The sequence below is a fragment of the Lolium perenne genome, chromosome 5 (genome assembly GCF_019359855.2).
Source record: "Lolium perenne isolate Kyuss_39 chromosome 5, Kyuss_2.0, whole genome shotgun sequence".
Lineage (NCBI taxonomy): Eukaryota > Viridiplantae > Streptophyta > Magnoliopsida > Poales > Poaceae > Lolium > Lolium perenne.
In genome coordinates, this window is record NC_067248.2 from 70637126 (window position 1) to 70650416 (window position 13291).

The 13291-nt window shown below is 45.8% G+C and overlaps 1 protein-coding gene and 1 long non-coding RNA gene across 2 annotated transcripts; one reads left to right on the forward strand and one right to left on the reverse strand.

Annotated features, from left to right (window-relative positions):
* The first annotated feature begins 5114 nt into the window (after positions 1 to 5114).
* LOC127321457 (uncharacterized) lies at positions 5115 to 6768 on the forward strand. The gene is made up of 3 exons (XR_007864093.2): positions 5115 to 5234; positions 5375 to 6534; positions 6645 to 6768. It is a non-coding gene; the product is annotated as an uncharacterized lncRNA (long non-coding RNA).
* A 4458-nt stretch (positions 6769 to 11226) lies between these two features.
* LOC127321447 (uncharacterized) lies at positions 11227 to 13021 on the reverse strand. The gene has a single exon (XM_051350489.2). It carries the CDS (start codon positions 12961 to 12963, stop codon positions 11467 to 11469), a length of 1497 nt encoding a protein of 498 aa, XP_051206449.1. The 5' UTR covers positions 12964 to 13021; the 3' UTR covers positions 11227 to 11466.
* Between the last annotated feature and the right edge of the window lie 270 nt (positions 13022 to 13291).

The following is a 13291-nucleotide window of genomic DNA, read 5'->3' on the forward strand; positions in this document are numbered from 1 at the left end:
TATGCTCGAGCCCATCATTTGTCACACCTAACGTGTCCTCCAAATCCAACACCCGAACCAGGCTCATCTTGTCAGAGACCATCAATGTTTTCCAGTCACCGAACACTGTCAGAGACCGTAGTCGTGAGAAGTCAATGCCCCCAAATATGATCTCATCTCGATCTGTCCCAACTGCTTATGGTGAGGTGTTGTCCTGCATGCTGACTGTTGAGGCTGCACACCCGTCCAATGCAAAAGAAGATTATCTTCCATTGGCCATGAGATGATGTACTCATGGAAGAAACCATTGATCTGGAACAAGACATTGCCTTCTTGCTGGTGGATTATGCTCAAGTCGACCAGCTTGGAGAATAGTCTTTCCCCATTCTCCTCCGTGGTACTTCTGGATGTGAGCTTGGAGGATAATCTTTGACCACTCTCCTCCGCGGTACTTCTGGATGTGTCCCTGCAGTAACCCCTTCAGGAATCCTCCGCCTAATATTATAGTGGTCTATAGGGAACACTGGCAGGTAGAAGATGCACGGTTTGAGTAAATCTGGGCAAGCATCAAAGTACCACCGCATCCAAAGAAATATGCCATTTCAACTATAGAACTCTTGGTTGGTCTCCAACTTGACCATAAAGTCATCATTTATATAGTTCAACTGATACAGTGACGGATTGGGAGTTTGACTTTTCACCAAGAATGGTTATAACCTTGGGAATTCCACCACGCTTGGCCGTAATGAGTGTTAAAATCTCCTTCTCTAAATTCATCAATCCCTCGCCACTTACCTAAATAAAATCCATAAATAAGTTTAATAAACATCTAAAAGTACAAATTGTTGTAGGGGCATCAGCATGCATTTGTAGAATACGATGAAAATAACGAGGAGGAGTCTGTAAAGAGAGATCTGAAGGACTGAAGTATCACCAAAGAACTAGCCATGAAAAAAGCCGCGTGGAAGCTTGCTATCCATGCGCCAGAACCATAAGTTGGTTACGAGATCTTATGGGTTTCACTTCTAGCCTACCCCAACTTGTTTGGAAATAAATGCTTTGTTGTTGTTGTTGTTGATGAAAATAACAAGGAGGCTGGAGCAAATGGAATCTCATGTTTTCTTCCAGCCATTGGATCTGCATCATATCCTTTTGTTTTTTTTCTTTGTATAAGGCCACCAAAGTATTGCACCAACATGTGACTTGAGCAAGGCAGAGAGATCCTTACTCCCTCAGTTCCGTTGCCAGGCTCCTCAGTCCTCACTCCCATCAACATCACCCTCCATCTTCGTTCCTTGACAACCGTCACCACCCTTATCTGCTTTATTTCTCTACTATCGACCCACGAACATTGATCGGGGATTATTCATGGCGTTTTTCATTACTGTGTAATGTCTGTTCATCCCCGGCCAATGTGTTACCAACGGGGAGCTGGAGGAGTTTACGGGAACATATCTGTTGGGTGTCCCCTCCTGCATGCTCTTCTTCCTCCTCGTCAATCCTCTTCACATCTCTCATCACCAGGATCCTCGCCATGTCCAACACCATCAAGGGATCACTCCTTCACAACCACATAGACAATGTAGCCATCTCTTACACCACAAACTTTAACACCTATGAGGTTTGCTCCCTCTCCTGTATGCACGTGTCTATTAAATTTCATTCAGTTTTAATGCACATGAGGTGTTTGTGGTAACAAGGTTGATATATCAGTTACTGTTTTGATGCATAATGGAGAAGATCTTGGTAATATTCAAAGAAGTAGCAGTTGCAGCAAATCGGATGATGGTTAGTCGATCTACCCATGCGCAAGGATGAATAAGCTTTTAAAGTTTTTTCTTGTGTAATAATTTTTTTCTAACCAACATCAAAAGAAAATTGGTTGGAAGAAACAAGTGAAGGAAGTTCACTTGATTCATGTGTGCTTCTTTACTTAGGAAAAAAAAGTTAAAATCAAAATTTCCAGAAGAATTGACCACTTTTTGGTCTATGCATGCGTGCTGTTAATCTTATGTAGAGGCCTTAGATTACATCCATTGCTTATTTTTTCTCTTTGTTATGATGTTGGGTTTGAAAATTCAAATAATATTTTGATCCATACTGTTTGTTGACAATAATTCTTAATGTATGCCATGGCTGACAATATTTACCCGAACGTAGTTGAATATTTCTAAGATAGAACTAAGCTGATCACCATAAAGTATGATGACGTGCATAATGGAAATGCTGAAAGGTACTAACATTTTTCTTCAACAAACTAGGAGTTAACTACTCCCTCTGTATTAGAATGTAAGACGTTTTAGATTACTAAAACAGTGTGGCATAACGTCTTACAATAAAATACAGAGGGAGTACATCTTAAAAGTGGCTAACTAATAAAATGATGTCTGGCATGCAGATATAACTATATCGAGTGCATTGTGCATCATGCAAATTCACAGTAGATATTGACATATAGTATCTATATTCTACATGCATCGTAATTTTCCAGGAGGAAATTGTTAATCTACACTACTTAAAAAGGAGGAACTTCCTCCGTTTTCTGCCACATTTTCGTCAACCATTCGGTCGTCCCCCCGAATGACCATTTTACCCTCGCACCAAAATACATACTACAGTAATTTGCAATCGTATCGTTTCATTTTTTCTTCTCCACACCTGAACGAACACCCCTGGACCCTCCCCTTCCTCCCGCAGCCGCCGTCCAGGCCTCCACCTTCCCTCGCAGCAGCGCCGTCCAGGCCTCCAGACCTACACCATCAGGATTCCTCCCCGCCCGCAACACCACTGGAACACTCCCCGGCCTCCACATATCGACCAGAATCTAAAATCCCCTGCAGAATCGGGAGCTAGGGTTCCGAGTCGAGAATACCTAGACCAATCAACCAATCTACGGCCGGCACCGGGCGGAAGTTGTGCCGCCAAAGGTGCGGGCGAGGTGTTCAGCTAGGCAGATGAGGAGGTGATTCCCGGCTGTTCCGAGGCCAAGGCGGTGGCTGCAGCCCATCCTCTTCCTCCGGTGAAGAAAATGATGTGGACGCAGAGGGTGGAGTTCTTCCTCAATTGGAAGACCGAGCCTTAATTCCCCCCGCATCGGGAAGGTAGACGCCGGCAATTGATGTCGAGCACACCCTCGAACACCACCACAACCCCTCCCCCGCCAATTGCCTCCTCCACATCGTTCTCATGGGACGCTGGATCTTCTGGCTCAGTGGGATGCAACGTTGGTGGTGGCGGGCCGAGAGAATGGGAAAAGATGGCCGCCCCTCTTCCGAGCTCACAAGAGATGCTTCGTCTTCGGTTGTGGTGAAGGATGCCGCAACGTACGAAGGGTCTCGTCTTTCTCTATTGCCGTATTGGATCTGCATGTGCACGGTTGATCTGTTCCTTCTCTCCCTTCGTCTCCTTTTGATTTGTGTGTGTAGTCCATTTTGATTTCTGATGGCTTGATATGCAATATGATTTGTTGCCCAGGTCCGGAAGTTTTTCCATGTGGTAGTTCTGCACTTGCCGCTCAGTGCAATAAGAAAGGTTCAGAAATAAATTGTCTAGCATTAAACGGGTTGGAATATGGCAGTTCTTTGTACGTGGAAGCATGATTTGATTTTCCCAAAACCAAAACCTGGAGATGCACACTCTGTAGGTGTTGTGTAGCAGTTCGCACTTACCGCTCAGTGCAAGTTCGAGGTGAAAATGCTCATCTCTACTTGATCCAATATGAGGCCGATGCTCATAGTTTAGTTGACGTTTTTGTTTTAGCTTATCAGTTTAATTTTCCCTTAGGAACGATAAAATGGCTATTTGGATTAGGACAAATTTATCCTAGATGTATTACAGTGACCAAATAGTATCGGCATCATAATTTCTTCATCAAAATATTTGAAAGAAATCTGTTGACATCGACACTGAAACTTCTGCTACTACGGTTGGTACCCAAGTCTACATCAGAATATTTGAAAGACAACTATTGTAAGTGATGTTCGTTCTTCCAGTTTTCACTTTTCAATAGGTCTTATATACGTAACTGTTAATTTTCTTTAGTATGCCAACAAGCTGAAACTAGCGTTTGAACTAGCTCAGTAACTAATGCAACAAATCTATGGAGTTTTCTGGTTGATAGTATCTATCCATAATAGCAGGAAAAGGAAAGAAAATGTTACATGCGTTTTTGTTCTAGACATTTATATATTTCTGTATTCTAAAATGGCTACTAAGAAGGGCTTCTTCAAGTTGATCCATAGAAATCCGGAAGAAAATTTAAATATGGTGCAACTTGCAAGTCACGTGTTTTAATAGAAGCATGTTATTTAAGCATAGACACTTTTGATCTGATCTTGGGTCATTGTTATGATCAACACTATGTACATGATGAGTTGATTAAATAGACAAGTACACACTATTGATGTTTTTTTTTGACATTGCTTATTCCGTGCTGCAGAAGGGCACTGCCGCACCAGCGAAGGGAAGCAGGGGCTGAATGAACACATGGCAACATGGTTTTCATCTTTAATGTAGTTTTTAACACTTGAACATTTAAACAACATACAGCTAGATGTTCACAATAGTACATGTGAAGTGGTACATTAATAATACTCCCTCCGATCCATAATAAGTGTCCGAGGTTTAGTTAAAGTTTGGACTAAATTGAACTAAATCTCTGACACTTATTATGGATCGGAGGGAGTACCTTATTAGGATTAAAGGCAATGATACAACATGTTCTCTTCTCCTTTGAAATCACTGTGTTCGTATTGTTTGCTGAAGATTAGAGTAACCAAGAGTTGTGCTAGACTGTCTCCCAAGCAGAACATTTAGGTTAGACCCTGCATAAAATCAGCATGATTGCCATTACTAACTCTTGGTTATTGTTCGCCCAAGAGTAGAGCAACCAAAAGTTGTTAATCATCACTTGGTGCCACTTATGATCTGTTATGGAGAGTTGGGGTGTTTTTAGGCAACGAGTAATTTAGTTTATTGGCTTATGCCAATGAGTTCTCGCATCTCAGGTTAATTAGTCAGTGATGATCAACAAAGAAATAGACAGATGTGCAAACCTGCAACGATAAATAGATTATACTTTAATTCTTTTAGTCTAGCTTGTACCTCAAATATTTTGACTGGTTGTCTCTGTTGCAGGACCACATGGTGCTCTTCTGTGTGGTAATGATTTGACGCATCATTAACAGCCTTTGCAATTGCAGAGACATCTTCAAGACCAATGATTCAAAATAGCCATGCAACACCATCTACCCAAGGTAAGATGGTATAGAGATCGTTCCTTTGAGTTCTAGATTGTACTTTCCCTTCATCATCCAATTCGATAGCTCCAACACGTGCAAGAAATTGTTGATTAGAATGCCCTATCATAGCGTTACTTTAGCTTCATCTGGTTCAGTTTTCTTGTCACTGACACTCATCCCAAGAAGCAACTCAGTTGCACCATATTTTGAAGGCCGAGAGCTCCGCTGAATTTCAGAACCATCAGGAATGAAGGGAGGTTCATTGCTATGATTTTGCTCTATTGTTATTTAAAATGTTATCTGTTATTTTTCAAGTAAATAATTAGTATCTGATATGCTAATTAGTATCTGATATGCTATTAGTGATGAGAATATTCAAGGAAATACCTTTTTTAGCATCTTTCTCTAGGATAATTAGTATTACATGGCATAGGTCATAAAAGGAAATGACATAAGTTATTTTTCTTTCTGGGGTCAATTTTTAACTGACTAAGCTATTCTATGTTGTTATTTTCTTACACATAAGTCTCACGTCTGTCATGAAAAACACAAACTTTTTGTGATAGTAAAAATGAGATTGCAGGCTTGAATTTTGCTGGTACCACGATATTATGTGATTTACTATGGGCATCTGGGTACCTGCTCTCATACTAACCCGTATGACCTTCTTGTATGTTTTGTAGAGTCGTATGATTTAGAATGTTAGTACATTTTTAATTGGGGAGTGCTTTTCAATACTGATTTTCCAAAGTATATACCATAGAACCTACAATATTGGCAGTTAGTATACATTCAGAAAGTATCATCACATAGGTTTATACACTTCCTTTTGCAGAGCTATGGAATTTTAATTGGTTACCTAGACTAAAGGTCTACTGTACAAATTTAGCCGTGAAGTATGCTTTCAGAAATTAGCATCACATAGTAGTGTAAATAAGTGATTAATTTATAGAATAAATTCTGGGTATGTCAAAATGCAAGTTCTACGAGGAAAGGGATAATTACATGATGTCATCTGAATGTTCAGTACCTCATTTTACAAGTTCAGTCTTGGAAATTTATACACTTATCTAATATTTTGGGACTACCTTCTACAACATAAACCCCAGATTTTGCTTATTTTGGTAGGTATCTTATCCACGAAAGAAAAGTATAGACCTACCTTATGAAATTTAGAGCAGATTCATACTATGTGCAGTTTGATTTACCTACCTAAGGTTATAGAACAGATTCATTACTCTTTTGCTTTCGCCAAGCAGTGAATCAGTTGCGGCGTCATTTCAAATCATATCGGAATGTGACAAAAATACCTGAGGTGAGAGAGAACTCAAGAACATCATGAAAATCCTCAAATCTCATTTGATTGGATGTTATATATATGCATGGACAATCATCATCATTTGATTGGATATTACATATATGCAGTTTTGATCACAATGGTGAACCTTTTATTTTCCTTCAAATATTCCTCCCAGGTGAGACATAGTGCAAATGCATTTTGATCTCCGTCAGGGGAATGTAACCCGTTATGGATTTATCTTCAGAGATCTGTCTTTTTCCTTCTCACCTATTGCACTATGGTGAAAAGAAGCGGTGCTCTGAGTTGATTCAGTTTTGTCATTATTGCTACAAGATTTTAAATAATCCGCTTTGAAATTGCAACACAATTTGAGGAATGTAATGTAACTTCTAAATAATGTCTTCGGCCATGGTATAAACATTACTGAAGCTGAAAAGGTATGGTACAATTCAGCTTGGGATTTTATTGTAGTAAAAAATGCTATTGTATTATCTGATGGAATAATCTACAACTTGAGAGCCTTAGCTACAGTGAGTATTTAAATATATTGTGTTTTAGTAAGATTTTCTTTTCCCAACGAATGAACTGACAATCAAAAAACTTAATGTTGAGCATGAAAGGTAATTTCTCTATCTTAACTATTATAATATTCTTTGAGAAAAACCTTGAAAGAATAGCATATGTATTTATTTTCAGTTCTTCATTCACATTACCAAATCAATATTTCCACTTTTGAAATCGCACGGCCATGGTTTAGGGTTTAGGATTCCAACGAAATCAAACCGCCCTTTTTCAGTGCCTTTTTTCATGTATTTGTTGTCCCGTGGCAACGCACGGGCATTTGTACTAGTTAATCAAAAATCTCTAACAAAATACACATTCAAATAAATTAGTGTGTAGAGGCACGTAAAAGAGGAAACCCCCAACATCTTGTAAGCTATATTAAAAAAACTGAAGAAAAATGGCAGAAGTCACTAGTGCTTGCTCACACCAAACTTCCGCACAACATAAACTTACTTTGAACTTTAAATTTTTGAAAAGATAGTTTTTAGATGGTTTCGAGATGTTTGAAGTAAGAATTACTACCTTATATGGTGGAACCATCAAAACACTATTCAACATAATTCAATTTTATCTGATAGTTTGTCAATATAATAACAGAAGTTTTGCAGAATAGTGCAAGCCTTACAAGCCTTTGATTATGAAGAATTCTTGGTTGACATCTGTGTTAGACACGTAGTACGCAGTACAGCAGTTTCTCACTGAAGCCATCATCTGCCACAGTTATCTTCTCGCAGGAACAATTAATTCAGCTATCTACAGGCAAGAACCATTATCAGGATGTCTTCACTTAATCCAAAACTGAGCTGACCATATTCCATAGCACGTGCCAAAGCAAATTCCATACTATGCCAAAGGAATGAGGTTCTACTGCTTCCCAAATAAACCAATTGTACATTATGACAGGGATTCATTGTGTTGTGCTTGTGTTAACGTGTGTTTTTCTCTTCGCTCTTGTTCCTGTAATCTAGTGCCAGGTAGAGTTTTTTGGCCACGGAGAGATGATCAAAGAATTCATGCAGCAAGACCTTGTCAGGAGCCATGCACCTACTGAGCAAGTCCCTCACCACCTCCGTCATCTCGGCGGGGGCGTCGCCATGGATGCCGACAAGATCGCCGCGGTTGCAGCGTGGCCAACGCCTCAGTCCCCTCGGGCCCTACGCGGCTTCCTAGGCCTCGCAGGTTACTGCCGGAAATTCATCCGGGAGTTCGGCCTCATCGCCGCGCCCCTACACGCCTCCTGCGTCGCGACGTCTTTTCCTGGGACTCGGAGGCGACCGAGGCTTTCGAGGCCCTCAAGCAGGCCCTTACGACAAGGCCCGTTCTCCAGATGCCCGACTTCGACAAGTTGTTCGTGGTGGACTGCGACGCCTCGGGCGTGGGGTTTGGCGCTGTCCTCCACCAGGGTGACGGGCCGCCTGCGTACTTCAGCCGCCCCTTCGCCGCACGCCATCACAAGCTTGCGGCTTATGAGCGGGAGCTCATCGGCTTGGTGCAGGCGGTGCGCCACTGCCGGCCATATCTGTGGGGTCGACCGTTCCGTATTAGCACGGACCACTACAGTCTCAAGTTCTTGCTGGACCAGCGCTTGTCTACCGTGCCGCAGCACCAATGGATCAGCAAGCTCTTCGGCTTCGACTTCTCCGTCGAGTATCGCCCGGGCCGCCTCAACATGGTGGCCGACGCCCTGTCCCGCCGCGACGCTGACCACGACACAGACGCCACCGTTTCCGCCGGGGCGGTCTTCTGCATCCAGTCCGGGCCCTCCTTCGCCTTCATCGACGACATCCGCTTAGCCACCGCGAGTGCCGCGGACGCACAGCTCCTCCGCCAGCGTCTCGAGGCGGGCGACCTGGGGGAGCCGTGGCGCCTGGATGCTGGCTTGCTCCTGCACGGGGGTCGGCTCTTCGTGCCGGACCATGGCGACCTGCGCCATCAGGCCCTGCTACTAGCCCACTCAGCGGGCCAGGAGGGAGTGCAAAAGACACTCCACCGTCTTCGGGCCGATTTCTACATACCCGGTGACCGGGCGCTGGTATGCGACTGGGTGCGGTCTTGTGTGACGTGCCAGCGCAACAAGACGGAGACACTGCGGCCTACATGGCTGCTGCAGCCCCTTGAAGTACCTTCACAAGTTTGGGCTGACATTTCCATGGACTTCATCGAGGCCCTTCCCAAGGTGGGCGGCAAGTCCGTCATCCTCACGGTAGTCGACCGCTTCTCCAAGTACGCGCACTTCATTGCGCTCGGCCACCCCTACACCGCGGCATCCATGGCGCATGCCTTCTTCGACAACATCGTCCGCCTCCACGGGTTTCCCGCGTCGATCTCAGCGACCCTGACCCGGTGTTCACTGGTCATGTCTGGCGCAATCTCTTTCAGATGGCGGGGGTGAAACTGCGCATGAGCACGGCGTTCCATCCTCAGACGAACGGCCAATCGGAGGTGGTCAACAAGGTGATCGCCATGTATTTACGTTGTGTTACAGGTGATCGTCCTTGGGCACGGGTGGATTGGCTCGCTTGGGCGGAATACTGCTACAACACCTCCTATCACTCCGACCTGCACGCCACACATTTTGAGGTGGTCTATGGTCGTCCTCCTCCGCCTATCCTACCATATGAGCCCGGGACGGCCCGGACGGAGACGGCGGGCAATCTTCTTCGCACCCGGGATGAGATACTCGCTGAGGTGCACCAGCGTCTTCTCCAGGCCCAGCAGCTGTCCAAGAAGTACTACGACACCAACCACCGTGACGTGGAGTTTGCGGTGGGCGACTGGGTGTGGCTGCGGCTACTTCACCGCTCTACGCAGTCATTGGACCTGCGCGCCAAGCGCAAGCTGGGTCCTCGCTACGCGGGGCTGTTTTCCATCTTGGAACGCATCGACAAGCTCGTGTATCGTCTTCAGCTTCCGGCGTGCGCATCCACGACGTCTGCAATGTGGCCTTGCTGAAGCCCTACCGCGGGGAGCCACCGGCAGCCCCGCCGACGCTTCCTTCCACCTCCGATGGACGTCTTCTTTCGGCTCCGGAGAAGGCGTTGAAGGCCCAGCAGCGCCGTGGCGTTTGGCGTCTGTTGATCTAGTGGCAAGGCCTTCCGACAGAGGACGCTACTTGGGAGCTGCTCGAGGAGTTCCGCCTGCACTATCCAGATTTCCAGCTCGAGGATGAGCTGTTTGCGCAGGCGGGGAGAGATGTTATGACCGGCCTTACGTACAGCCAGAGGAAGCCCGGGCCTAATTAGGGGCTTAGCCCAAGTTATCTTTATTTCCTTAGCTTATATAAACATCTGTAATCACACATTTGGATTTACGCAATAAACATATTTGTTGCCGACTCCCTCAGGATTCGGAGTCCTAAACCCTAGCTGCCTCCCCCTGCGCCATAACCGCCTCCTCAACCGCGCGGCCACGGCGCCATCACGCCGTCGTCCGCGCCAAGCTCCTCACCCTCCTCCCTTCCACCCCTATAACCTAAGGCCGGGGCCTGGTAGGATCCTAGTTCCTATCATAACTACTCCCTCTGTATTAGAATGTAAGACGTTTTAGATTACTAAAACAGTATGGCATAACGTCTTACAATAAAATACAGAGGGAGTACATCGTAAAAGTGGCTAACTAATAAAATGCTGTCGGGCATGCAGATATAACTATATCGAGTGCATTGTGCATCATGCAAATTCACGGCAGATATATACATAGTATCTATATTCTACATGCATCGTAATTTTCCAGGAGGAAATTGTTAATTAATCAAAAATATCTAACAAAATACATATTCAAATAAATTTGTGTGTAGAGGCACGTAAAAGAGGAAACCCCTCAACATCTTGTAAGCTATATTAAAAAAACTGAAGAAAAATGGCAGAAGTCACTAGTGCTTATGCACACCAAACTTCCGCACAACATAAACTTACTTTGAACTTTAAATTTTTGAAAAGATAGTTTTAGATAGTTTCGAGATGTTTGAAGTAAGAATTACTACCTTATATGGTGGAACCATCAAAACACTATTCAACATAATTCAATTTTATCTGATAGTTTGTCAATATAATAACAGAAGTTGTTGCAGAATAGTGCAAGCCTTACAAGCCTTTGATTATGAAGAATTCTTGGTTGACATCTGTGTTAGACACGACACAGTACAGCAGTTTCTCACTGAAGCCATCATCTGCCACAGTTATCTTCTCACAGGAACAATTAATTCAGCTATCTACAGGCAATAACCATTATCAGGATGTCTTCACTTAATCCAAAACAGAGCTGACCAGATTCCATAGCACGTGCCAAAGCAAATTCCATACTGTGCCAAAGGAATGAGGTTCTACTGCTTCCGAAATAAACCAATTGTCCATTATGACAGGGCTTTATTGTGTTGTGCGTGTGTTAACATGTGTTTTTCTCTTCGCCCTTGTTCCTGTAATCACCAGTATAGTAGGCGGCAGGAATAAACCTTGCACCTTTATCAGCTAACTGCAAATCTAGTGCCAGGTGGAGTTTTTTGGCCACTGAGAGATGATCAAAGAATTCATGCAGCAAGACCTTGTCAGGAGCCATGCACCTACTGAGCAAGTCCTTCATCACATCCACTGCTCCTTGAGAATCCTTATTCTTGCAGAAAGTAGAGATAACCATCTTATAAATGTCATATTTGGGATGGAAGCCAGTTTTTTTCATCGCATCCAACAGCTGCAGAGCACGTTCTGAATTCTGCGCCTTGCATTGCCCAATAATCAGTGCCGAGAACGTCGAAGCATTAGGTTCAAGCTTTTGCCTGTCAAGCTGCTGGACCAGATGCTCGGCCTTCTTTATCTTCCCGTCCTGGCAAAGACCAAGAATGAGCGCGTTGTACGTCACGATACTAAGCTCTACTCTGTTCCTGACCATCTCTTCCTGGACCCTCGACGCCGCCCCGTTATCGCCAAGCATGACGTACCCGTAAATCAGCGTGTTGTACGTTACTGTGTTTGGCGTGACGCTCATCGCCCTCATCTCGCTCAGCAGCCGGTTCGCGTGCTGCATCCTCTTCTTGTTGCACAGCCCGTGGATGAGCGTGTTGTAGGTTACCTCGTTGGGCGGCAGCCCCTCCCGCTCCATCTTCTTCTTCAGCTCCAGCGCATGCTCGAGGCCCCCAGGGTCACCGCAGTAAGCAGCGATCAAGGTGTTGAAGCTGACCACCGTCCTGTCGACGCCCCAATCCGGCATTTCGTCAAGCACCTTGGCGGCGTCGACGACCCGCCCCAGGTCGCAGAACGCACGGAGCAGCATGTTGGCCGTGTACACGTTGGGCGAGACACGGCAGCGGCGCATCTCCCGGAAGAAGGACACGGCGATCTCGGGGCGCTTGAGGCGGAGGGCGGCGGAGATGAAGACGTTGCAGGACCAGACCCGCGGGAGCAGGCCGTGCGCGCGCATGGCGCGGAAGGTGAGCGTGGCGTGCGAGAGCTTGTTTCGGCGCGCGCAGTTGGAGAAGAGCACGTCGATGGTCGGCACCGCCGCGACGTGGCCGGCAAGGCGGGCGGTGAGGAGGAGGTGGTGGAGGAGGTCCGGGAAGGCGTGGTGCGGCAGGGAGGGGAGCAGGGAGGAGAGGAGGTCGGAAGAGCGGCGCGGGGGGAGGGAGTGGAGGAGGAGAGCGAAGGGGAGCGGGGGCGGCGGCGAGGGGAGGAGGGAGGCGAGGAGGTTGTGGGGCGCCCGGGGCGGGGAGAGGAGGAGGTGGGTGAGGCGGAGGGGGTTGAGGTGGGGCAGGAAGCGGGAGAGGGAGGATGGCGCGGGCGGCGGCGAGGAGGAGAGGTGCGAGCGGAGGGCGGTCACGAAGGCGAGGTCCTCGCCGGCGAGCGGCGGGAGGGTGAAGTGCGGCAGCGGAAGCGGGCGCGGCGCCGGCATTGGTGCTGGGGTCTCTGCGTTCCGATCAGATGCTTTTGCGCCGTTCTGTTGTTGGAGTGGAACTTTTCCGACCAGCACTTTCCCGTCGTTCAGAATAGCTTTATGTATTCATTCGGAATTCCGTCGCATGATTGAATCATCATCCTATTAATTCCTTTCAATCTTTGAAATATTTTCGTCAATCTCATTAGTGATCTAATCTATTTCTAACTCTACTACACTGGTACCGTTTTGATTAATGTAAGAAATTGTCTGGTAATCCGGAGCCTAACTCTGTTACTTTGGATGAAAATAGAACCGGGGATATTCCTCAATTGTCGATAATGGA

Bases quoted from the DNA above. Each gene is read 5' to 3' on its own strand.
- LOC127321447 (XM_051350489.2), bottom strand. From the start codon at position 12,963: ATGCCGGCGCCGCGCCCGCTTCCGCTGCCGCACTTCACCCTCCCGCCG.